Here is a 26,634-nt window from a genome sequence, read left to right as displayed (position 1 = left end):
ACACAACACTGTCAATCAACTACACTCCAATAACAAAATTAAAAAAAAAAAGAAATTATGACCTTCAATTTATACATCTTCTCTGACCCAAGAGTCATTAGTTTACTGCAATTTTTACATGTCCAGGTGAAAGATTATTTTTCACTCTTATTTATTAATTTTTGGTATTCATTTTTTTGGTTAACAGATATCTATCTTATTTCTACTTTGGAAGCTTACTGAAACCTTATTTTTTGGTAGCCAATCTATAATCAATTTTTGTGACTGTTCTGTATATATCTATACATAGATAGATATATACAGGCTTCCCAGGTGGTTCCAATGGTAAAGAAGCCATCTGCCAATGCAGGAGACATAAGAGACGTGGGTTTGATCCCTGGGTCAGGAAGATCCCTTGGAGGATGGCACGGCAACCCACTCCAGTATTCTTGCCTGCAGAATCCCATGGACAGAGGAGCCTGGCAGACCACAGTTCATAGGGTCGCAGAGTCAGACACAACTGAAGTGACTTAGCACGCATGTACACAGGTATATACACATAAATATACCTTCTAGATTATGCTGTAAAATTCTATATGTTTACTCTTGTATAACATTGTGATCTGTCCTGGACTAAGAGAAGTGGACTAAAGCTCCACTAAGCTTCCATTTCCCCTTGTATCTCCTGTAGTTTATCAGTTTTGGTGTTATTTAGGACATAGACATTCATAACTACTATACATATTTTTTTTTTTTAATTTTTTTGATGGGGACCATTTTTAAAGTCTTTTATTGAATTTGTTACAATATAGCTTCTGTTTGGTTTTTTAGCCCTAAAGCACATAAGATCTTAGCTTTCCAACCAGGGATTGAACCCGCAACCCCTTCATTGGAAGGGGAAGTCTTTTCTACTGGAGAGCCAGGGAAGTCCCAATAACTATTATTAATTGTAGTCTTTAGCATTATTAAGACCTCCCCCCGCTTTTTTTTTTCCTTTGTTTGGTTTCATTTAGTGCTGTGGCCCAAATTTTCTCTTAGCAGATGTAAAGATCACAGCTTGGCTTTCTTCTTGTTTGCATAAATCTGTATTATCTTCACTCATCCTTTTATTTTTAATCTTTCTGAAGTACTGTTCCTGATTGTCTCTTGGTTCTAGCATGTAAATAGTGTTTTGCTTATTTTCTTTTAATAGGTAAATTAAGCTCATTTATATTTTCTTATACGGCAGATTTATTTGGTCTTAATTTTATTTTATGTTTTATTGTTTTATCTACACATTTTTAAAGACTTTAATGTAGTCTATTTTCTCTGCTCTTTTTTGCTGTTGTAATTTTGCTATTTAGGTATGACCCTCTTTTGATTCTTGTAGTTACTTTTATTTTTATGTCTTTATATTACATGTCCTTAGTCCCCTCACTTATTGAAAGTAACACAATGTTGGCTCTGAACAATTTTTTCTTCACTCTTCCCCTGTTTAAATATGCTAAGTTCTTCCTACTTGATTTTCATCTTTATTTTTGTAAAGACATTATTTTCTACTTTTATTTATTTTTTTCATTATTCTCCTCATTCTATTTGTTTTTTAAACTTTTTACTTTGTATCGGGGTATAGCCCAGTAACAATGTTGTGATAATTTCAGGTGACTAGCAGAAGGGCCTCAGCCATACATATACATGTATCCATTCTCCGCCAGATTTCACTCCCATCCAGGTTGTCACATAACATTGAGCAGAGTTCCCTGTGTTACACAGTAGGTCCTTTTTGGTTATCCACTTTAAATATAGCAGTGTGTACAGGCAACTGTAATTCTGTTCTCTACGTCTGTGAGTCTCTTTCTGTTTTGTAAGTAAGTACATTTGTATCATTTCCTTTTAGATTCCACATATAAGGGAGGTCACAGGATGTTTATCCTTCTCTGTCTGACTTGCTTCACTCAGTATGACAATCTCTAGGTCCATTCATGCTATTTATCTATCTTTGGCTGGGCTGGGGCTTCACTGCTGCACGTGGGCCTTCTCCAGTTGCGGCAAGCGGGTGCTCCTCTCCAGCTACAGTCCTCAGGCCTCTCACTGTGGTGGCCTCTCTTGCTGCGGCATGAGGGCTCTGGAGCGTGGGCTCAGTACTTGCAGCCTGGCTTAGTTGCCCCGTAGCCGTGTGGAATCTTCCGGGACCAGGGATGAAACTTGTGTCCCCTGCATAGGCAGGCAGATTCTTAACCACTGGACCACCAGGGAAATCCTTGATTTTTCATCTTTAAACCATATCCTTTGACCTCTTAGTTATTACAGATAAAGCAACCAGCAAGTTCATTCTATTTTCTATCTTTCCTCCCCACTCACCTATCACTTTTTCCTTGCTTGTATTATATCTACATGATCAGGTGGTATTATGTCTACATTTTATTGCATCAGCTTTATCCCTGCTTTCTAAAAGTCTTAGTTCACAGTTAAATATATTCTTTGCTCATGAGCAGTACTTTTCTGAAATTTGCCCAATTATTTCTTGGCTGAACTCAAGTTGATTGATACTTAGGAAAGGTTTATGGAAAAAAAAAAAAATGTTCCCAGAATTCTTGCATGGTCAAAACTATCTATGAGCAGCCTGGTTGAGTGTAACATCCTTTAGTATTCATAGATAGAATTCCACTGCTCTCTGGCATACAGTGTTGCTGTTGAGAAGTATGAAGTCAACATGATTTTCTTTTTTATGTCTTGATCTTTTGCCTGGGTATTCAAGGCATTTTTTCTCCTTCTTCTTTTTTATTTTCGGTCATGTCAAGCAGCTTTGGATCTTAGTTTCCCAAGCAGGGATTGAACCTGAGCCCCCTGAAGTGGAAATGCAAAGTCCTAATCACTGGGCCGCCAGGGAATTTCCCAAGGTAATTTTTCTTTATCTTGAAGTCACAGGTCTTGGTGTCAATTTTCTAGGTCCATCCTGGGTCAGTTTTCCTTTCAAGACATAGATTCAACTCTTCATTTATGTCGGAAAAGTTTAAATAAATTGCAGCAATGTCTTTTTCAATCCATCTCCCAGAATTATGGGAAAAAAAAAATAAACAAATGGGACCTACTTCAACTCAAAAGCTTTTGCACACCAAAGGAAACAATAAAATGAAAAGACAACCCACAAATTGGGAGAAAATATTCAAAAATGATGTGACCACCAAGGGATTCGTCTCCAAAACCTACAAACAGCTCATGATGCTTAACAGCATCAAAACAGACAACCCAACCAACAAATGGCCAGAAGATCTAAATAGACATTTCTCCAAAGAAGACATACAGATGGCCAAGAAGCACATGAAAAGATGTTCAACACTGCTAATCATTAGAGAAATGCAAGTCAAAATTAAAATGAAATATCACCTCACACCAACCAGAATGGCTATCATCAAAAAATCCACAAACAACAAATGCTGGAGAGGGTGTGGAGAGAATGGAACCCTCCTGCACTGTTGGTGGGAATGTAAACTGGTTCAGCCACTATGGAGAATAGTACGGAGATTCCTTAAAAAACTAAAAATAAGCTACCATGTGACCCTGCAATCCCACTCCTGGGCCCATATCCGGAGAAAAACATGATCCAAAAGGATATATGCACCCCAATGTTCATTGCAGCACTGTTTACAACAGCCAAGATATGGAAGCAACCTAAATGTCCATCGACAGAGGAGTGGATAAAGAAGATGTGGGACATATATACAATAGAATATTACTCAGAACGAAATAATGTCATTTGCAGCAACGTGGATGGACCTAGAGAGTATCATATGGAATGAAGTAAGTCAGACAGAGAAGGAGAAATATCATATGACATACCTTATTTATGGAATCTAAAAAGAAATGATACAAATTAACTTACAAAACAGAAAGAGACTCACAGACTTAGAGATAAACACATGGTTGCCTGGACACACTGCTAGACTTGAAATGGATAACCAACAAGCACCTACTGTATAGCAAGCACATGGAACTCTGCTCAATGTTATGTGGCAGCCAGAGTGGGAGGGGAGTTTGGGGGAGAATGGATACATGTATACAGGCTGAGTCCCTTCACTGTTCACCTGAAACTATCACAACATTATTCATCGGCTATATCCTGACACAAAATAAAAAGTAAAAAAAAACAACAACAAAAAAAACCAGATCAAGAAAATGCTAGAGGAGAGCTGAAGATGCAGAGGATTTACTGGTTCTGAAACATCAGTACTCGGGGGCCTGGTGGACCAATGTAGGATGGTGGAGAGGTCAGGGGCAAAGGTAGGGCTTGTATTAAGGATGAAGAAATACTTGAGGGATGATAGTGCTATTGAAAACAGATGGCCAGAGCAGATTACTGTTACAGCAGTGGTGGAAAAATAAATTGAGCTGGTGGATTAGGTTCTGCAGAGAAATGGTACAGAACCCATGAGCCAGATTACTTTGTGAGTCTAGACGATGGTAAACCTCCAAACTACAGCCATTCTGCTGTTAGCACTGGAGAGTTGCTGAAAAATGCGAGCAAATTGATTTTAGAAGTCCAAATGTTCATCCCATGAGATCCTAAAATCCCATTCCTTTACAAAGGAAACCACTGAGCAGATTTTAAAATAAAGTTAGTTGTATAAGAGGATATTCATTGAAATATACAGTAGTAAAAGTATAAAAATTTTTTAAAGTTTATAATAAAAACTTTTAAGAATTACTGTTTCTGCCAGAGAAATCAAAACTGCTTTACTCTGTGGACGATCAGTGATACATGTATGCAAAATGGGTCCTTTTCTTAAACACGGAAATCTGACCCCAGATAGTTTCCATGTGAAACTGGCTAAATGTCTGCGTACCTTGATTTTCTCTTCCAACTTTCCCAAGCGAATACTGTCTTGTGTGATTCTGTTGAGAACTCCATGGTTCTCACTTTCTAAACATTTAGCCTATGGAGTAAAGCAAAAAGAAAACCAACAAAGGGTTCTTAGTTTAATAGAAAATTTAAAATAGTAAAACATTCTTCTGCTAAGAGTATTATTACAAAGAGTTATTACCATTCTACCACTTTCCATCTCCAGATTCCTAACCCCTGTGAGGGCTGTGGGCAGAACTTGGACCAATAGCTGAAGAGGAGAAGAGCCAAGAATGGCACGCTGGGCACCCCTCCTGGACCCAATGGAAAATCCAAATCCCTCAAACAAAGGGGATGTAAACTTTCAGCACCTTTTCCATTCTCGGGGAATATATCATTCCTTCCATCACATCCAAGGAGTAAGTGCCAAGATGCAAATAAACTTCTCACTTGACTATTTGAGTAATTAACAAAATTAAGGATAACAAGATGAAGGCACAATGCCATTCTCCAAACCAAATGTGACAGGCAGTAGATCCAAGAGGGATATCACTAAGAGGCTCTCACAAGGCCCAGGACAGGGTAAAGTAGGGGTGCTCAGCCAACAGTCCCAAGACAGGGCAGAGGCAGCCAGTACTAACCCTGAACCCCAGCTACAGAGGCTGGTCTCAGGGCTCCCAAGGGCCAGGAGCCTGCAGGGCCAAGGGGACAGCATGTCCTTGTACATACAGAAGTCCCTCATGGTAGGTGGAGCCAGGGTGGGTTGAGAGCAGCTCCGCCCATATGTGAAGAGTCTGAAGACTCTAAATCCAATACTGGCTTTCAGGTCATAATAAAAAGGTCAAGGTGGAGGGAGAGAGCACATCTTTATTAACAGTCTGTTGGCGTAACTTGCAACTTTTAGGTATTTTGACAAGCAGTATATGGCCTCCATTTGTAGTTCCATCCTGGATCCACAAATACGAGGGGTGAGCCTAAGGGGGACCAATTTAATGGTCGAGGAGGCTCATGACTTCATTCATCATGGAAGCCTGGGATACTCTCCGGCCCTCATAAGAGGTACAGGACCTGCATCCTGGGGGAACCAGTGTGTCCCGCCTTGTAAACAAGATGACCCTGACACGTGGCGGTGAGGTCCCCATGAGTGTTTGCTAGGTGGATGCGTTTGTTTGGCACTTTCTATTTATCAACAAATTTTTGTTTTGCCTTCTTGATATCCCTGTGGGTAAGCTCAGAAAACGGAGCAGAAGAAGAAACGGGTGCTCAGTACTGGTACCGAAAATGCCAGAGACTTGGGTTGGGATAGCAACCTCTCAGGAGGGGACTACCAGTTCAGGAGGCCTGCATGCTCTTAAGGCTCCTAATATCGCCTCAAAGTCAGATTGCTTCCAAAAGACTCTGGGAAGGGACTTCCCTGGTGGTCCAGTGGCTAAGACTCTGCACTCCTGGCAGAGACCTGGGTTCAATCCCTGGTTGGGGAACTAGATCCCACAGGCTGCAACTGAGAGTTTCTTTGCCGCAACTAAAGATCCTGCGTGCTGAAACTAAGACCCGTCATGGTCAAATAAACAAATAAATAAATTAATAATAAATAGAAGACTCTGGGAAAGACTCAGAAGTCACCAGTAATGTATAACTAGGCTTACCACATTCCTACAAGCAACTACTCTAAATTAAAAGATTTTTTTTCGTAACATTAATATAAGTGCAAAGTGGAGCCTCAAGACTGGCTTAATTAGCATTTTTATTACAAGTAAAGGTCAACATTTTGCCCCAAGAGCCGTATACTGTTTATATCTCCTTTCACATAAACGATGGCTAAAAGCTGTGTCCATTTTCTTATGGAGGAACTTAATATCTTCCTAACAGATGTGTGTCTGTGATACCTCCTGATAGGCTCTCTGACCCTCTTTCACCCTGGAGAAGGGCGGGGTTACCTCCAAGTGGGCTGATTTCCCTTCTCACAGGAAGCCTGCTGGGCTCCTCGAATGACATACATTAAATTATTAATTCTGAGTCTATGCTACCAGACATTTACAACACCGCTTAAATAAACATGTCTAAATGTACATAAGCAATACGCAAAGTAGAAAAATCATAAAGTGCAGATAGGTAAAAAGTTTTTTTTTTTTAAATCACAGGTAATTCCACAATTTGGAGATACAGTTATCTAACTGTTAAATCTTGTGATAAATTCTATCAGGCTTTTTTCAGCACATAGCTTGGCACAGCATCTGTTGTCTTTCTCTGCATAGTCTGCTCTAGACATCTTCCAAAGTCAACGTGGAGACGTGAGACCATGTCCACGGCATCACTCTTGGTGGCTGGGCAGTGCTCATCATCAAGGACCACCAGTAACTGACTCAGTTCCTTTCCTCAGGACTTGGTGCTACTACAAACGATGTGGGGTGAGCACTCCTGTTGCAGCTGCCTCTTTGTGCCCCTTTAAACTGTGTCACTGGGATGAATTCTATTGAACACATACAGAATTCTTTTTTTTAAAACCTGATTTTTAAAATGTTTATTATTTGGCTGTGCCAGCTTCTCCGTCATGGTGCATGGGCTCAGCAGCTGTGGCACACAGGCCCCTAGTTGTGGCGGGTAGGCTCCAGGAGCTTGTGAGCTCGGCAGGTGCAGCGTGTGGGCCTAGTTGCTCCGTCAGTTCCTGACCGGGGATGCAACTCGCATCCCTTGTAGTGGAAGCATGCAGAGGCTTAACCACTGGACCACGAGGGAAGTCCCCCATCTAGGATTCTTATGGTTCATCTTCGAACAGGGACCATTTTGAGATAGCTTTACAGAGAGAATGTAAAGATGCGCCTGTGCATGTAATAGATGACTTGTGACATCTGTTCCCAGTTGAATGGACTGATCCTGCTAGTCTACCTTCCAAAATATCATTTGCCAGTATTTAAAATTTGGGTTATTTGCCTTTCAAAAATGCTTTTCTCCCACGGTTGAAAAATAAACTTTTGGAGAACTTGAAAATTTGCGGTTGAAATTTTAAAAAGATGCAGCTTTTTAAGGATAATTTTTGTAAAAAACAAAACAGAAAACTCTTAAGATTATATCTGCATATTAACTTGCAGCATACTTGAAGTAACTGAGGAAACTTACCAACAACATAAGATTGTCCCGTTCCTGGGTTACAGTGTCTGCCAGGCCAACAAGATTTGCCAGGTATTGGTGAGCAGACATTTCATTCATCATGGCTTTTTCCACCTGTTTTTTGAGGACATCAATTTTCTTTTGAGATCTCCTAGAGAGTTCCCCCAAATGGTGGAATAAAAAATTTATTAACCTGCATGGCCAGGGCACAGTGAATATCTGTATTATAAAAACAGCAAGTATGTGAGCATTTAAGTGTATTTTTCAGCAACCTAAGCCTTCCATGAAGTTTCAAAGTGAGAATAGGTACCTGAATTTAATTTTAAAGGAAGCATAACTATTGACTTCAAGCCAACAGAAATTACAAAATGTTTAACATAAGTAACAGGCTAATACATAACATTATATTAATTTTTTGGCTTGTGTTCTTTAAAAGGTATTTTTGAAAAAGAAATCCAGTAATTTCTGGATTAGACTTTTGGGAAACACTTAGTAAAGAACTTCAAGAAATTTCAGATTCTTAAGAGTCATCATTATGACTACCAACTATAATTGAGCCATAATGTTAGTTAACGGTCATATTTTATATTTTGATATTTAATAATCTCATTTATCCCTTTCTGTTTCATTGCCAATATGAGAAAAAGAAAAGGTAAAGAATATGAAATAGACTATTCAATGGTCTTTTTTAACTATTTAAAAAAAACTGTTTAAGAGAAAAAAAAAAACCCACCTATTTATTTTCTGTGCCTTTTCAAGTTCAGCTTCCAGTGCCTTGTTTTTAGCCGTCAGATTTTTCTTCTCTAAGAGCAGGCTCTTTTTCTGCACTTGCAGGGCTGCCAGCTTTTCCATCAACTCTTCCATCTCAGCATTTTCTTTCTCTTCTTCTTTCTGCAACTGGCTGATGGACAAAAATATCACAAGCTTGCATCCAATACAGTGAGGTTAAATGAGGTAGCCACTGCCAGGCAGCCTGGGTGGGTCCTTTGGAGGCCTCTGTGGGAACAGCCTCAGGCAGCCCCTGGGGGAGTTGGTGGGGAGTTCCTGGAGGGCAGCAGAGAGGGCCTGGCTGTGGACATACCCCTCTGATGGTAATGATCTCATCCTTTTTTCTGCTCACAATTTTTGTTCATGTCTCTGTGCATGTATATAAATATACTTAAAGTAAATCAATCCTGAATATTCACTGGAAGGACTGATGCTGAAGTTGAAGCTCCAATACTTTGGCCACCTGATGCGAAGAGCCAAATGGAAAAGACCCTGATGCTGGGAAAGACTGAAGGCAGGATGAGAAGGGGATGACAGAGGATGAGATGGGTGGATGGCATTGTTGACTTAATGGGCATGAGTTTGAGCAAACTCCAGAAGCCTGTCATGCTAACAGTCCATGGGGTCGCAAAGAGTCGGACACAACTGAGCAACTGAACAACAACAACAAATACTCTACTACTTTCAGAAAGAATTTAAGACAGCACTTTTTTTTTTTAACATAGTTATAATCGCCCCTTCCTCAAATCCTAAGGCTAAAACAAATTTTATTTCAGACTAAAATAATTATGTTTTTCTGAAAAAACAAACAAACAAAAAAATAAGGAGGGCATACAAGTAGTATATAATTCTAGCAAAATGATGCTTGAGAGAAGAGTTATTCCTTCACTGGTTCTCTTGCTCAATTTTCCTGAAATAACTGAGAATGAATAGGTGTGGCAACACACCCAGAGGCTGCCCGGCATGCTGAGAGATGGGGTCTCGCTGGGTACCACGTGGGGCTTTACTTCCTGGCTGCCTGGCTAGTGAACAAGCCTCACATTGCATAAGTTTGGGGTCTGCCTCACTTGCCACACCGTTTCAATGACTCCAGCCTGAGTTGGCTCCCTAAACACTCAGTCAGTAATTTTCTAAATAGTCTCCACTTTTCCACTGTTTTCTAGTTGAGTAAAGGACACACCTGGACAAAACCCACAGAATTGAGGTTTGAATTAAACTCACCTTTTATCTTTTTCTTTGCTGTTTTTTTAATAAACTTTTTATTTTACATTAGAATAAAGAAGATTAACAATGGGATAGATTCAGGGAGACAGCAAAGGGACACAGTCATACATATACACGTATCGATTCTCCCCCAAACTCCCGTCCTATCCAGGCTGCCGCATAACACTGAGCAGAGTTCGAGTTCCCTGTGCTATAAAGTAGGTCCTTGTTTGCTATCCATTCTAAATACAGCAGTGTGTACACGTTGATCCCAAACTTCCTAACTACCCCTTCCGTCAGTCTTTCCCTCCTGGTTCTTTGCTGTTTTTTGTTTTGATTTTAGAATTTTATTTAAAAGTTTTTTCGTTGCTCACTTGGTAGCAAAATCAGTAAGTTCACAAAATCAATCAAAAAGTTCATAATGAAAAGCAACCAAGGACAGCACGAAATGCTGGGAAAGTGCTGTTGGGCGTGCACAGCTACCTGAGAGAACAATATGTCAAAACCTAAAACATGCATTTACTCTATGGCCAAACAATGCCACCTCTACCTATATATTTAGGGAAACTGATTAATTTGCACAAGAAAGTTTACTGGGGCATTGCTTAATGGAACAAACTTAGAAACAAGTAAAATATAGCATTTCATATGGAGAACATCTGTAAACTGGATGGGAAAAAATTCCAAAAGCAAAAACCCATCAACTTGGCATTCTTTACCCAGTCAAATTATCAACAAAGTTTAATGATTTTTCCTATAAAAGTACTGTGAATCTTTCTATTCCTATTTGTGAGGCTTTGTTAATAGTACCTCCCTTCCTCCTTTCCCTTTTTTTTGGGGGGGGGGGGAGGGATTCTTCTTCAAATTGTTATTTCCTATATATTTATTCCTACAAAGAAATATGATTAAATTTTTAGAAAATATTTTTTATTTATTTGGCTGCACAGGAGTCTTGGTTGTGGCATGCAGGATCTTTAGTTGAGGCACGTGGGATCTAGTTCCCTGACCAGGATTGAACCTGGGCCCCCTGCACTGGGAGTGCAGTCTTAGTTACTGGACCACCAGAGAAGTCCCCTATAATTAATTTTTTATAAATTGTTTCTACCAACTTTGCAAGAGTTCATTATTATTTATTTTTACCTGAAGTATAGTTGATTTATAATGTGTTAATTAATGCTCTACAGCAAAATGACTCAGACACACACACACACACATATATATATATATATATATACGCACACATTCTTTTTCATATTCTTTCCATTATGCTTTATCACAGGATATTGAATATAGCTCCCTGTGCTATGCAGTAGAACCCTGTTTATCCATTCTATAAATACAAGTGTGCATCTGCTAACCCCAAACATAAAATCCATCCCTCTTCCACTCCCTTCCCCCTTGGCAACCACCAGTATGTTTTCTATGTCTGTGATTCTGTTTCAGTTTCAAGATAGTTTCATTTGTGTTATATTTTAGATTCCACATATAAGTGGTATCATATGGTATTTATCTTTCTCTCTGACTTACCTCACTTGTGCAGTTGCATCCATGTTGCTGCAAATGGAGTTATTTTGTTAATTTTTATGACTGAGTAGTAGTCCCCTGTATTAGGTTGGTACAAAAGTAACTGTGGCTTTGTATTGCTGAACTATGCCATTTGATATCAGAATGCATTCTTAAATGTGGTTATGTTCTACATCATTTTGATGTGCACTTCTTGCTTTATGTTTTCTGCTAATGACTTATTGCTGTTTATTTTATATTTATTTTAAACCACAGAAGTGACGTTAGAAAAAAAGCAAATTCGAGCTATTTTCTTACTCACATTCAAAATGGGTCGTAAAGCAAGAGAGACAACTCACAACATCAACAACGCATTTGGCCTAGGAACTGCTAACGAAAGTACAGTGCAGTCATGGTTCAAGAAGTTTTGCAAAGGAGACAATGGCCTTGAAGACGAGGAGTGTAGTGGCCAGCCATCAGACGTTGACAACGAACAACTGAAAGCATCATCAAAGCTGATCCTCTTACAACTACATGAGAAGTTGCTGAAGAACTCGACATTGACTATACTGCGGTTGTTCAGCATTTGAAGCACATAGGAAAGGTGAAAAAACTTGGTAAGTGGGTGTCTTGTGAGCTTACCGAAAATAAAAAAAATGGTTGTTTTGAAGTGTCATCTTTTATTCCACGCAACAACAATGAACTATTTCTCGATTGGATTGTGATGAAAAGGGGATTTTACATGCAACCAGTGATGACCAGCTCAGTGATTGGATTGAGAAGAAGCTCCAAACCTCTTCCCAAAGCCAAACTTGCACCAAAAAAAGGTCACAGCCACTGTCTGGTGGTCTGCTACCTGTCTGATCCACTACAGCTTTCTGAATCCCAGCGAAACCATTACATCTGAGAAATATGCTCAGCAAATCGATGAGATGCACTGAACACTGCAAGGCCTGCAGCCAGCACTGGTCAACAGAAAGGGCCTAATTCTTCCCCACAACAATGTCTAACCACACATCACACAACCAATACCTCAAAAGCTGAACGAATTGGGCTACAAAGTTTTGACTCATCTGCCATATTCACCTGACCTCTCTTGCCAACCGATTACTTCTTCAAGCATCTTGAGAACTTTTTGGAGGGAAAATGCTTCCACAACCAGCAGGAAATGCTTTCCAGGAGTTTGTTGCATTCTGCACAGATTTTTATGCTACAAGAACAAACTTATTTCTCATTGGCAAAAATGTGTTGATTTTAATGGTTCCTATTTTTGATAAACAAAGATGTGTTTGAGCCTAGTTACAAAGATTTAAAATTCACAGTCTGAAACCACAGTTATGTTTGCACCAACCTAATATATATGTACTCCCTCATCTTTATCCATTCATCTGTTGGTGGACATTTAGGTTGTTTCAATGTCTTGGATATTGTGAATAGTGCTGCCATGAACACAGGGGTGCATGTACCTTTTTGAATTATAGTTTTGTCTGGATACATGCCCAGGAGTGGGATTGCTGGATCATACAGTAATTCTATTTTTAGTTTTCTGAGGAACTTCCATGTTTTCCACAGTGGCTGAAGCAACTTACATTCCCACCAACAATGTAGAATGGTTCCCTTTCTCCACACTCTCCTCATCATTTGTTACTTGTAGAATTTTTAACGATAGCCATTCTGACCAGCATGAGGTGATACCTCACTGTAGTTTCGATTTGCATATCTCAAAATTAGCAACGTTGAACGTCATCTCGTGAATACTGGCTATCTATATGTCTTCTTGGAGAAACGTCTCTTTAGGTCTTCTGCCTGTTTTTCAATTGGTTTTTGTTGTTGTTGTTATTGCTATTGAGATGTATGAGCTATTTGTTTATTCTGGAAATTAAACCTTTGTTGATTGCATCATTTGCAAATATTTTCTCCCACTCTGTAGGCTGTCTTTTCATTTTGCTTATGGGTCTTCCTCGGTGGTTCAGCAAGCAGTAACAAATCCTCCTGCAATGCAGGAGATGAAGGTTCGATTCCTGGGTCCGAAGATCCCCTAAAGGCGGGCACGGCAATCCACTCCAGTATTCTTGCCTGGAGAATCCCATGGACAGAGGAGCCTGGCAGGCCACAGTCCATGGGGTTGCAAAGAGCTGGACATGACTGAGCATGCACGCACGGTTTCAATCAAGCTTGAAAGTTTGATTAGGTCCCATTTGTTTATTTTTGTTTTTATTTCCATTGCCTTTGGAAGACTGATCTAAGAAAACACTGGTATGATTTATGTTGGAGAATGTTTTGCCTATGTTCTCTTCCAGGGGTTTTATGGTGTCACATCTTATGTTTAAGTCCTTAAGCCATTTTGAGTTTTTTTTCTTTTTTAAAAAATTAATTTATTTTTAACTGAAAGATAATTGCTGTACAGAATTTTGTTGTTTTTTGTCAAACCTCAACATAGGGGTACAGTTTGTTTTTGTACACGGTGAGAGGGTGTGTTCTAACTTCACTGATTTACATGTGGCTGTCCAGCTTATCACCACCACTTGCTGAAGAGGCTATCTTTTCTCTATTGTATATTCTTGCCTCCTTTGTCGAAGATTAAGTGACTGGAGGTGTGCGGGTTTATTTCTGGGCTCTCTGTTCTTTTCCATTGATTCATGTCTTTTTCTCTGCCAATACCATGCTGTATTTATTTTTGGCTGTGCTAGGTCTTCGTTGCTGTGCGAGGGCTTTCTCTAGTTGTGGCGAGTTGGCTTCTCATTGCAGTGGCTTCTTACTGCAGAATACGGGCACACAGGTTTCAGCAGTTGCAGCACATAGGCTCAGTAGTTGCAGCACATGGACCCCCTAGAATGCAGGCTCGGTAGTTGTGGCACATGGTCTTAATTGCCCCAAGGCACGTGAGATCTTCCAAGACCAGGGATCAAACCCATGTCCCCTGCATTGGCGGAGGATTCGTAACCAATGGACCACCAGGGAAGTCCCTACCGTGCTGTTTTGATTACTGCAGTGCAAAAATGCATTATTTTTTCTAATGATATATTTGTAATTTGTTTTCTATATATGGAATTATATCATCTATGAACAATGATTCTATTATTTTCTTCTTCCCAAACTTTATAACTTTTCTTTTTCTTGCCATGTGCACTAGTTTCCATTTAGTAACCAATGTTACTAGTGTTGTTTAGAAATGGTATCAGAGGGCATCTTTGTCTTGTTTCCAGTCTCAACAGGAAAGCTTACAACATTTCACCACTAAGAGTGATATTTACTGTGGTTTTATTAATAGAACCATTAAGGAAGTTCGTATCTATTACTAATACTGTTTTCAGAGTTGTTTTTTTTTTAGGGCTTCCCTTGTGGCTCAGCTGGTAAAGAATCTGCCTGCAATGCAGGAGCCCTGGGTTGGGAAGATCCCCTGGAGAAGGGAAAGGCTACCCACTCCAGTATTCTAGCCTGGAGAATTCCATGGACTGTATGGGGTCGAAAAGAGTAGGACATGACTGAGTGACTTTCACTTTCACTTTAGAGATTTTACATCTAGATGCATGAGTGAAAATGAATGTAATTTTCCGTTCTTAAACCATCACTGTTTTTGGTATCAAGGTTATATTTACCTCAGAAAATAAACTAGAGACCATTAACTCTTCTGTTCTTGAAGAAGGGTTTATGTGAGACTGGAATTATTTCCTCCTTGAATATTTCCAGAGCTCTCTCGTGAAGGTGTCTAATAAGTCTGTAGTTTTCTTCAAGGGAAGATCTTTGGATTCAATTTCTTTAGTGACTAAAGGAATATTCAGGTATTCTTTTTCTTTATGAGTCGGTTTTGACAAGCTATATTTTTTCAAGGAATGTGACCATTTCATCTAAATTTCCAAATGTGTTGGTGTAAATGCACTTTTTTCTGAGTGCACACAAATTTAAACATCTACTTGATGGATTGAACCTTTTTACCCCTATGAATTGATCCTCTTTGTGAAGTAGAGTTTTTTTTACCTTAGCATTTATCTTGTCAGATATTCATGTGATTTACCACTTTTCTTTTGGTTTGTACTTGAGTAGCATAGCCTTTTCTGCTCTTTTACTTTTGAACTTCCTGCAACCTTCCGCTTGAGGTATGCATCTTAAAGACAACACGGAGGTGCTGTAGAGGGTTCTGGTAAACCACTCCATGACGCTGCTGCCTTGGCATCCATTTTGTGCGGCTAAGAGGCCTGCAGGGGCTTTGAAGTATCACTAGCCCCACTCTGGAGCACAGGCCCTCGATAACAGCCAGCAGAGTCACAAGTCAATGTAAGTTCATGGCATGACTCTCCCAGCGACGCCTGTGATAAGCATTCTTCCCCATCTCCCAGGGCCTTCCCTTTGTGCACCCTTTAGGTAAGATCCTTCCCCATCCCCACTGAAGCTTACCAAAACTCTGTTCTTCTGGCTCTAGCCCAGGAAACCCAAAGCACTCCACCCATGGGCCCTAATAACGGTGTGCGTCCCAGGTCCTGCCATCTCTCTCTGCCTACACCTGCCCTGACCTCCCACGTGACCCCACAAGGAGTGCTGTGTACCTCCTCCAGGACCTGTGAGTGATGAACTTCTCCACTTCACCTTTCCTCTGATTGATATATTTGCCTTTCAATCTCATATTTTACTTCGTGTTTTCTATTTTCTCACTTGTTATTTTTTTTTGCCATCATTTGGATTAGTTTTTAAATCATTCTTTCCCTATACTAGTTGAGAGGTTAAACACATACTGTTCCCAGAAATTTCATCACACATATTTTCAAATAATAAAATCAACACCTTTATCCATTTTCTAAATGATAGACTTTAGAACACAAATCCCATTTACCACCTCACTAATTATATGCTGTTTTTGTTGTACATTTCAATTCTATGTATTAAGTCCCCAAAGCTATTATCATTATTGGTATATAGAATCAATGTTCATTTACATTTATCCACAAATTTACCAGTATCTTTTACTCTTAGTTCTATCCTGCTTCTCAGACGCCCCACCTTGAGTTATTTTCCTCCTGATTTATGCCTTCTATTTTAGAACTGCCTTTAATGCAGGTCTGCTGCATGGCTGACACTCACTTTGGGTTGGAAAAATATCCTTATTTGACTTCATTTCCAAAAGAGCTTTTCTCTAGTAAGAAAATTCTAGGTTCCACAGAGTTTGCTTATATCCAGCACTCTGAAGTTAACACCCTGAAGTTAACCCTGAAGGGACCACAACATCCCTGTTAACACCTGCTGCCGCTGAAGTCCTCTGAGGGAATCATCCTGGCATGACCCAGGTATTGTCATCAATTGGGGAAGATTCTCAGATATCCTATCTCCAACTACTACTTCTGATAAAATATATCCCCCCATACTGCCTCCTGTCTCCAATCTAGTGGTGTCTCAACCTCTGAACACTCTTATGTCCTCCTGAGCTTTTCAAAAAATTTTCTGGATGATTTAAACCAATTTAAATTAATTTTTTATTAATTTGGCTGTGCCAGGTCTTGGCTGTGGCATGTGAGATCTTTAGTTGTGGCATGCAAACTCTTTGTTGTGGCATGTGGGATCTAGTTCCCTGACTAAGGATCGAACCCAGGGCCCCTGCATTGGGGGCATGAGGTCTTAGCCACTGGACCACCAGGGAAGTCCCACCCTGAGCTATTTTTCACTTGAACATATTTCAGTTCCCTACTTGACTTCAGCTGTGTCTAATCTGTAGGTATGCCCATCCACTGAGTTTGCAATTTAAGTTATTGTATTTTTCAGTTCTAAAAATTCTATTCCTTCCTTTTCAATCCCACTATCGTCAGGTTTTACAGTTCTCTGAAGACAATTTGGAGCTCGTCTTTTCTTTCTTAAAGCACAATAGCTGCTTTAGAGTCTTTGATAATTCTGATACCTGGACTTCTTACCGTTATTTGCTATTGTTTCTCCTGGTTCCCAGTCACTGTCTGTCTGGCTTTCTCTATGTGCTGGATACCTTCCTTGAAACATTTTTAGAAGGGGCCTCCCTTCAGAGAGGACTGACGGCTGATTACTTCTGGTTTACCTGACCTGGGGGTGTAGCCCTTGGGGTCCTGGCTTACTATTCACTTGTGGATGATGGATGTGTCTCGTCGTGAGTCTTTTTCACTCACACACTGGGTTCTGTGGGTCCTTTCAATCAAGGGCTTCAGAGATCTGGAGATGCCTTTCAACTATTAATATCTCCCTTTCCATTTTCCTTAATCTCTTTGAGATTCCTGATGATCTGAGGCTGGGCCTCTTGCGTAGGTCTTCCGTCTATTACTTTTTCTCTCCATTCCGAACTGTTTATTTCCTGATGTTCTGGGTGAATCCACAAATTTATCTTTCAGTCCTTCTACTGATTTTTTTAAAAATTCTGGTAATCATTTAAAATTTTTCTTAATGATTACACTTTTTTGCCATGGCATTCTATTCTTTTAAACTCTCCTTGGGAGTTCCTTGGTGGCCTAGTGGTTAGGAGTCTGGGCTTTCACTGCCATGGCCCAGGTTCAATCCCTGGTGTGGGAACTGAGATCCCATAAGCTGCACAATGCAGCCAAAAACTCTCCTTAGTTCTCTGTATTATCTCAGTTCCCTTTGCTGTGAGTCTCTGCTTATCTAGGTCTCTCTCCACTGTAATTTTTTCCCCTTATACTCAATGCTTCAACACACCTAGTAGTCTGTTCTTATTTTAGGATGAAAAAGTGAGTATTTGGTATGTATTATATAAGGAGACTGTCCTTCTGGTGCCTCCCTGAGCAGGCATATCACTCACTGACTGCGGGCCAGGACTCTGTCTCTGTAGGTGGGTTATGTGAATAGTCAGCTTCACCTTAGGATACAGGGCCCATTTGCCCTTTAAAAGGCTTGCCTTTTACAGACACCACTAGTCAGCTCTCCCCAAAAGAGTTTGCTAAATTTCTTTAGCCAGGTGGGTTGACATCTGATTTCTCATCACCCAGGCTGAGTAGGCTCAAGCTTTCTAAGCAACAATAAAAGCACAGGGTAATCTAAGCTTCAGGGTATAACCAGCTGTCCAACTCTAACAGGATAGTTCACTAGGAAAATAAGCTTCTGCCTTTCCCTATATCACGGTTCCTTCCAGGCACGGCTGCCAATAGGTAGAACAAGCAAGACCATGTGGGCAAGTCACTTCAGGTTTGTGAACCGCACTGCCTTCAGCAGGACCGGCGAACAACACACAGGCGCCTGACCTAGAAGCTCAACAGGCACAGGTTCAACTTAACCCTTTTCTACAAAAATAAAAATCCTTTCTTCATGATCTCACCTTTGCCTTAGGTGTAACCTCTCCCAACTTCTCCTCAGCCTCAGCCTCACCGTAGGAGCTAGTTCGACAGCTGCTCTGCTGCTAATTAATAATTCCTCTTTCATCTGTGATCTCTCTCTGCTATGACAGCAGCCTGGAAAGGGTACCCCTAACTGAGGCAGCCAGAGGACATAGGCCCTGAAGCCTCAGAGGCTTCAGTGAATCCACATCTTCTGGCTCTGATGAGTCCATGCCCCTCTTCCTACATCAGATTCCCTCTCCAGTCAAACACCAACCCTCCCAATAGTGTCAACAGGCTAACCCCTCCCCACCTCCACCCTCCTCTGTCCCCTGCCCCACCTGTCAACTCGGAGCCCAAGGCCTCTCAGCAAAAAGCTTTCCCTCCTGTAGCGTAAAGGCCTGACAACCAGCTTTCCTGACTGGAAAGTCCTACGCATTAGTAATAGAACACTTGGAAAATAGAAAACACACACACACAAATTTACTTTACTCATTATGATGGTTAGTTTTACGTGTCAATTTGGCTAGTCTATGGTGCCCAGCTATTCAGTCAAATACTAACTAGATGTTATTGTGAAGGTATTTTGTAGATGTGACTAACACCTCAATCAGTTGACTTTAAATAAGGGAGATTACCTAATACCATTAGTTGAAGATCTTATGAGTAAAAACTGAGGCTTCCCAAAGAAGAAAGAATTCTGCCTCAAGACACAGTTTTAGTTCCTAGACTGAGTTTCCAGCCAGCTGGCCTGTACTATGGAGTCTGGATTTGCTAGCCCCTACAATTGTATGAGCCAATTCCTTAAAATAAGTTTCTCTTTCTCTCTCCAAATATACACACACACACACACACACACACATCTTATATATATTCTACGGGTTGTTTCTTTGGAGAGCACTGACTGCTGATACACCTGTAATTTCACCTGCCAAAGATAACCGTTATTGTTATTTTTCCATCCTTTCATTTTCTATGTATTTATGGTATATAAGTAATTTTACACACATATATGTAATTATACACAGACAGACACAGACAGACATATACATATGGAAGTGATCAACTCATCCTATTCATCTCTGTTAACATGAAGATCCTCACATCCTGGAAAAACTCCTCAGTCCAAGACAAACTGGGATGGTTGGTTAGCATAATCACACACACACACGACACACATCTTTTTTCTTTTTAAATAAAATTGTAATCATTCTGCACGTACTGCTTTGTAACCTAATCTCTTCACTTACAAATATATTGTGGCTATTTTTCAATGTCAAAAACATTCTTTTGTGACATGTTTAATGGCTGCACCGTATTTCATTTTATGGTTCTATCCTTTCATTTCAGCAATTCCTTATTAGTGGATGTCCAGATCTCTAGTCATATTACTTTAAATTATCTTTGGTTCTAAAATGAAGAGAGGGCTTTCCCTGGTGGTCTAGTGGTTAAGAATCTGTCTGCCAATGCAGGGGACACAGGTTTGATCGCTGGTCTGGGAAGATACCACATGCCATGGAGCAACTAAACCCGTGAGCTGCAACTACTGAGCTTGAGCACTCCAGAGCCTGTGCTCCATATGAGAAACCACCACCATGAGAAGCCTGTGCACCGCAATGAAGAGTGGCCCCCAGTCATTGCAACTCGAGAAAGCCTGGCAGCAACAAAGACCCAGAGCAGCCAAAAATAAATAAATCTTAAACAAAAACAACAAAAAAGAGAGAGGCTGGAACTGTAGGGGGAAAGAAAAAAAAATACACACACACACACATATACACATAAAGTGCAGACTGCAGTCCCCAAGGATGGCCAGGTTCCACTTTAATAAAACATTTACCATTCTCAGTCTTGGACACCACGGCTGGTACAGCTAAATGACACAGAAAAAGATGGAGTACCATCTCTCTACCTGCCTATAATACATGCACAGTGATGCATTAATACTTCAAAAGACATTAAATCCTTACCTTTTAAATTCATTCACAATTGAAGTGTGAACTTCCATTGCAACTTTGCTGTCCAACTGTATTTTTAGTTCTTGGCACTCTGCACGTAAAATTGCTAACTGCTCCTTACTTTCAGTTAGCTCCTTTTCTTGGCTCTGTGTTTTAGTCTCTAGAAGCATTAGCTGTTTAGTCAGTTTAGAAACTAAAACACAAAAGAGATGGATAAAGACTTGGTACAAAAGACTTAACAAAGAATGATGACTGATTACTAATATTAGCAAGAGCTTACAAAAACTGCTCTTTAAAAAAATCTATTGGAGACTTAGAAATTAATATCTTTGTTCATAGAAATTACTGTCCCTATATTAGGTAGTCATTAAACATACACTTTCTTACTGGAGATCAACATATTGATATTATTGTTAAACACAGAATACTTAACAAGACATGATTCCAGGCTTCAAGGCCCTTACTTTTCAAAGACTGAAGCCTTAAGTCACACACAGATGTGCAAACATACATCATGATGTTGACCCTAAAACTGCAAGATTTTTGAGGACATTTTTAGTATGACCCAACTAAAGACAGATTTGCTTTTCTTCCCTTTCCTCATTAATTGTTTTTTTTATGTTTACTGTCCTATATTTAAAGTAAATCATAAATATTTTCATCCTAAGTGACATGGAAGCATGTAATATTAAGATGTGTCCTGGGCATCTGAAGCTAGTACTTAAGAGAAGTAGAACTCTAGGGACTTCCCTGGTGGTCCAGTGGTTAAGAATCCACCTTCCAATGCAGGGGATGTGGATTCAAATCCCACTGGTCAGGGAGCTAAGATTGCACATGCCATGGCAAAAAAAAACCCCAAACAGTAGAACTCTAAATCCTTCTACTCTGTAAAAACATTTAGTTGATCAAAATGAAGAGCTGCTTCTGGAAAATGGGAAAATAACACGGGCAGCTGACTGAATCACACAGGCCAAAAGGCTGGCCCTGCCCCACAGGACCAGAAGAATCGTCCTCTCTGTTTACAACTGCTGTGTTTGAGAAGATTAAGCTTAGTAAATATGAAATTAATCTCCTTGTCATCTCTAGCCTTGAAAACAAAGACAGGAGGGTCAAGAACGTTCTCTGCCTATCTCCCCAAACAGTGCCAAGTGACTAGTTCTGTACCGGCTCAGTCCACGGGGAGGTCCTGTGGAGTAAATTCCTGCTGGACTGAGCGGTGCTCTGATTGCAGACCTGACCTGGACGCAGACACAAGCAGCTTCGGCCACAGCAGGGGCTGGGAGCCACCTAGTCCGTGGTGTGGGAAGGGAAGTTGGTGAATAACAGGTGCAGAAGGAGAGACAGGAAGGATGTACGCTGGCTCACACGAGACAGCTTCTATCCTGGCCTCCTGTCCTACACTGCTCTTCACCAGAAAAGAAAATTTGGTAAAGCCAAAGGGAAAAAAATGCCAGTATCTTCTGTGTTCAGCAGTTCTGATTTTAATCCAAGTGGGAGAAATGATTCAGTCTGGCCACTTTGAACTCAACTGTCATATGCTGTGCTCCTGGGACAGGGTGGGGCACACAGGGAGAGGAGGAAGGGATCTGATGGAGATTTAACCTACAGCAGCGCCCGTGACACTGCAGGAAGGCTGAGAGCACAGAGAAACTGTTTAGAGAGACAACGGTTCCTACTTATTTACTCATTCAACAAATCCTGGGGAATACATCCTTAGGTTCTTTCAAATATCCATCTCACACGATTTTTCCTGCTTATGTTGCACACTGTTCCCCCCAAACCCAGTTCTGCTGACTCTAAAGTTGTCATCTATAACTGATTTACAAAAGACAGAATAATTACAGACACTGGAGTCTAAGAGAAAGCGGTCACTGCATCATGGGTGATGACTGGATATGTTGTAACATAAACAGCTTCATTGCAGTGAAAAAGAACATATTCTAAAAAACATGACTTCCCACCATTTTCAAGTGGGGGAGGGGGGAATGCCCTTGTAAAATGACACAATGACAATGTCACAGCATCACCATCGCTTACGGTAAAGACTGCTCACCTTCTTGGAGACGCTCCTGGTGGGTGTCCCTGGCTTTTCTTTGCTGAATCTCCAACTGCTCTATCAACAACTTGTTTTCTTCTAAAACCAGTTTTGCTTGAGTCTGAAGCTGCCGCCTACAATTGATTTACAAAATTAAACACTGCCATTCAGGTGCAGAATGCTTATGGAGACACTCCTGAGTCTAAAAGAAAGCAACTGCTGTGCTGTAGGCAATGAATATCTGGATATATTATAATACTAAACATGTTATTAACACAGCAAGTCTTTAATTTCCATCAAACTGGGGGAAAAGACAGACAGAAGCTTGATATTAAACTGCTTTGGCAACTTGTTTTGTCTTTTTTTTTTAAACAATTGTATTTATTTGTTTATCTTCGGTTGTGCTGGGTCTTCATTGCTGCGCAGGCTTTTCTCTAGTTGCAGTAAGCGGAGTGCAGGGGACAGGCAGCAGCGGCCAAGGAGGGCAGATGAGGGCATGAGTGGGAGGGGGCTTGGGGGTGGCAGGAGCTCTGCCTACAGAGTGCTCCGAAGTCCTGGGAGCCCTCCCCAAACTCTCGCAGGAAGATAGCGAATTCCGAGTATGAGGTGGGGGCTGGCCGGGGGCTCCACTAGGCCCTGCTCAGACCTAACGGCACCCACTCACCCGCACCCTGTGGCCCAGGCCACCACCCTAGAGCAGGATGCAAATTTCAGACTCTTATGAACAGGACTGCGGAACATGGTGGGCATGAGGATTTCAAAGTGGGGCCTGCCTTTTTTTATTTATTTATATTTTAAGAAGGAAACAGGTCTGACTTGAAGCCATATAGAAGGCTGGAGAAAGAATCTGAGGGTCTGGGTTCTTGTGAGACTCCTGGAAGCAGCCCAACAGACCTGCTTTCCAGGGCACTATTCAAGGAGGGTTCGAGCCTGAAAACCCTGACAGAAGAAATCCAAGTTCACCAGCGGAAGTCCCAAGACACGAGGCAGGATCAGTGGCTGTCCAACCAGTCCCAGCTGACACAGCAGTGACCATAAAAACAGGGAGAACCCACCTAAAGGTAAGAATGCTGTTGACTCGATTCCAAATTTCTAGTTATCACATATAGAAAATATTTTTTTCAGGGATGTTAAGACATAAAAAAAAAAAAAATGCTAAATATAACATACCTACCCAAGGCAAAAAAGATCTATCTGAATAGTTTCTGCTTGCTAGGTCCTGCTTGGGTATTGCCTTTAGACGTTTGAAGACATTTACTTTCTCAGATGTGCTGACGAGGCATTTGTTGCTGTGCTAGACGAACAGGACCTGGCCCTGCCCTGAGATGCTCACAAAGGAGAAGAAGGAGACACACAGGGAGGCACAGTGTGGCAGGTGCCAGGACAGAGTGTGCATTTAGGGAGAGTGCCTTCAGGGAGAGCTACCTATCAGCACCATTTGAGCAGGGCCCTGAGGGGTGAGCAGGGGCGTAGAAGGGGGCGTTCTGGTGGGGGAAGGGGAGAACATCAGCAATAGGACAGCAGCTGTCAAGGAATGGAAGGCGCAGGGCAGGTGGGATCTGGGAGTGCAAGGCCCCATCCTAGCCTGTCTGTCCTAAAGCCCTGCAAGCCATCAGAGAGGTCTAAGACAGGACTTGACTCAGCAGTCTGGGGACAGGAAAAGTACCCTAGAAAAATACAACCTCAGGGTCCAATGGCTAAGACTCTGCACTCCCAAAGCAGGGGGTACGGGTTCAATCCCTGGTTAGGGAACTAGATCCCGCATGCCATAACTACGGTTTGCAGGCCACAACTAAAGACCTCACATGGCTCAATGAAGACTGAAGATCCCATGTCCTCCAACTAACAACTGGTGCAGCTGAATTAAAAACAATTTAAAAACACCTCAGAGGATAAAAGTGTGGACAGCCAACATTTTGCGGTTTAACAACCTACTTAGAATTTTGAAAGCAATCTTTAAGATAAAAGTTTAGAATAATTTACTAGGTTTTCAGCTGTACCTCATTAATTTCAGAGAAATTAAATGTTTTAGTTAAAATATGTAAGTTAAAATTTACATATATATTTGACAATTTAATAAACTTTACTCCTATCACTGTTTCTTCTTTTAATTAGCAAAATACCAGAAACAACACCACGTGCCATTCTTCACTGGTGACAGGACTACTCTTATTCAGCTCTTGATGCAGTTTCTCATTTTCTTTCACCACTTCTTGGACTCGAATTCTAAACGTTCTCATTTCCTCCTGAAACAAAATTTAAACAAACTGTAACACACACATAGGTACTTCTTAGTTCTAATGCTATTGCTCTAGCTAAAATCACATGTTAATATTACTTATAAGCAAAGTCTCAGGGTACCAGCAGCCTTAAACTCCGTACCAGCACCTACTCAGTCTAGCGAGAAAACACAAGAGAAAGCTACCGTGCTGAGGACACAGAGCAAAGCACCTCAGGTTTTAAATACTCAATTCTTAATTTTGATAAACTTTTCTTGTACTGCCAAATATTTGGAAAGATAAAAAAGGGGGATAAAAAGGCAATAGATGTCTATAAATATTATAATTTTTTCTTTGTTTAAAGACTGCAGGATAAATTGGAGCTTTTTAGGTAAAAATAAGAACTGTTCATCGTACCTAAAGTCCATTTTGGGCGGAAGGCCTTAATTAGCATGGAGGGTAGGAGTCACCTAATTTTGTTCCTTGACAATGACGAGAAAGCCTCCCTTCCTTAAGCCACCAGTCAGTCCAGCTTCATTGCTCTCTGGATGCCACCTCAGGACTGCTGCTCAGTCTGTGCGCGACTCCACGGTCTGTCTGTGGCACTCATCCTGGGTGGCCTCCATCGAGGCTTTTCTTGGCTGGCCTTGGCCAGCTTCGGTCTCTTGGGCTGTCTTCTGGAGAGAATCTTAGGTGTCGATACTTATCCTGAGATGCTTTTAAGTATTCTCTCAGCGAGCAGACATTTATGCTTATAAAAAGCAATAATGCTAAGCAATTTTTCTTTCTCTCGCCTTTCTGCCCAGATGCACTCCGCACTCACTGCCAGTCCACTGACCCTTTGTCAGAACACGGATGGGGCAAACTACAGCCGGCAGGCCAGGGGCCTATTCTGTCAATGAAGTTTTCCTGGAACACAGTCCTGCCCGTTTGTTCACACCTGGTCTGTGGCTACTTTCATGCTACAGCAGCAGAGCTGAGCGGCTGCAAACAGAAACTCTGAGGACCCCCAAAGCCTAAAAGTTACTAAGTAGATGTTTGCAGAAAATGTCCCCCGAACCATGTTTTAGAAGGAGCACCAAATAAGTACTTTTATTATGTGCATTGATATTTAATCAATTAGCATAAGATTAATTCACCCTTTTAAAAAATTAAGTCTCCAATAGAAAATCTAGGAGGGAAGGTTCAAAACCACATTACACGGGCCATGTATATGGGACAGCAGAACAAAAACAGGCTGGGTGACGGTTTTTTTTTTTTTAAGGTTTTTAAAAAAGTTTTTAAAGTTTTTTTAAAAAGCGTTTTAAAACTTTAAAACGCTTTTTAAAGTTTTTTACTTTATTTACTTTTTTGGCCAAGCTTTGCAGCATGTGGGATCTTCCCATGAGACCAGGAATGTAAACCATGCCTCCTACAGAGGAAGTGCGGACCAGAAGGGAAGTCCCGGGGCTAGGTGACTCTTAACAGACCCTTTCAGCCAAAGAGCCCAGAAAAACCAACTCTTTCCTCCCTGGATCCCTTCAATTCCAGAGGTACCTTTGGCCACTTAAGTAGGGAACACAGAGGTAACGTGGCACGGCAAGGCATGGGACGCATCCACAACACCAGCACAGCCTTGGTTTCCTGTACAGTTAGAATGAGCTCTGCTCCAGGAGCCATTCCCATGAAAGAGAGTGACCAAGGCAGAAATGGATAAAAACCTCACTTCCCCACTGCTATCAGCAGCTCAGTAATTGGACTTCCTGGGGTCGGCTCTTCATGAAATTAA

At 41.0% G+C, this 26,634-nt stretch overlaps 1 protein-coding gene across 18 annotated transcripts in view; it reads right to left on the bottom strand.

The window, feature by feature from the left end:
- The window catches only part of CEP89 (centrosomal protein 89), a 73,937-nt gene that overhangs the window by 4,555 nt on the left and 42,748 nt on the right, over positions 1-26,634 (bottom strand). For 8 of the 18 annotated variants that reach the window (XR_014059548.1, XR_014059549.1, XM_081510419.1 and 5 more), the window contains exons 12-17: positions 24,790-24,893; positions 22,666-22,781; positions 20,625-20,805; positions 8,640-8,807; positions 7,916-8,057; positions 4,803-4,892 (exon numbers count right to left, since the gene is read on the bottom strand). Coding sequence is in view for 14 of the 18 variants with exons in the window: in XM_081510419.1 (XP_081366545.1) it covers positions 4,803-4,892; positions 7,916-8,057; positions 8,640-8,807; positions 20,625-20,805; positions 22,666-22,781; positions 24,790-24,893 (801 nt within the window). In the remaining 4 variants the exon portion in view is untranslated. Of the gene's footprint in view, positions 1-4,802; positions 4,893-7,915; positions 8,058-8,639; positions 8,808-20,624; positions 20,806-22,665; positions 22,782-24,785; positions 24,894-26,634 lie in introns of all 18 variants that reach the window. The other 10 variants (XR_014059550.1, XR_014059552.1, XM_081510421.1 and 7 more) reach the window with 3 other exon arrangements.

The sequence above is a fragment of the Giraffa tippelskirchi genome, chromosome 7, assembly GCF_054371585.1.
Source record: "Giraffa tippelskirchi isolate mGirTip1 chromosome 7, T2T-mGirTip1v1.2.pri, whole genome shotgun sequence".
Taxonomy (NCBI): domain Eukaryota; kingdom Metazoa; phylum Chordata; class Mammalia; order Artiodactyla; family Giraffidae; genus Giraffa; species Giraffa tippelskirchi.
Note: the sequence above shows the minus strand (reverse complement) of the source record. Positions and strands in the feature narration are given on the sequence as shown.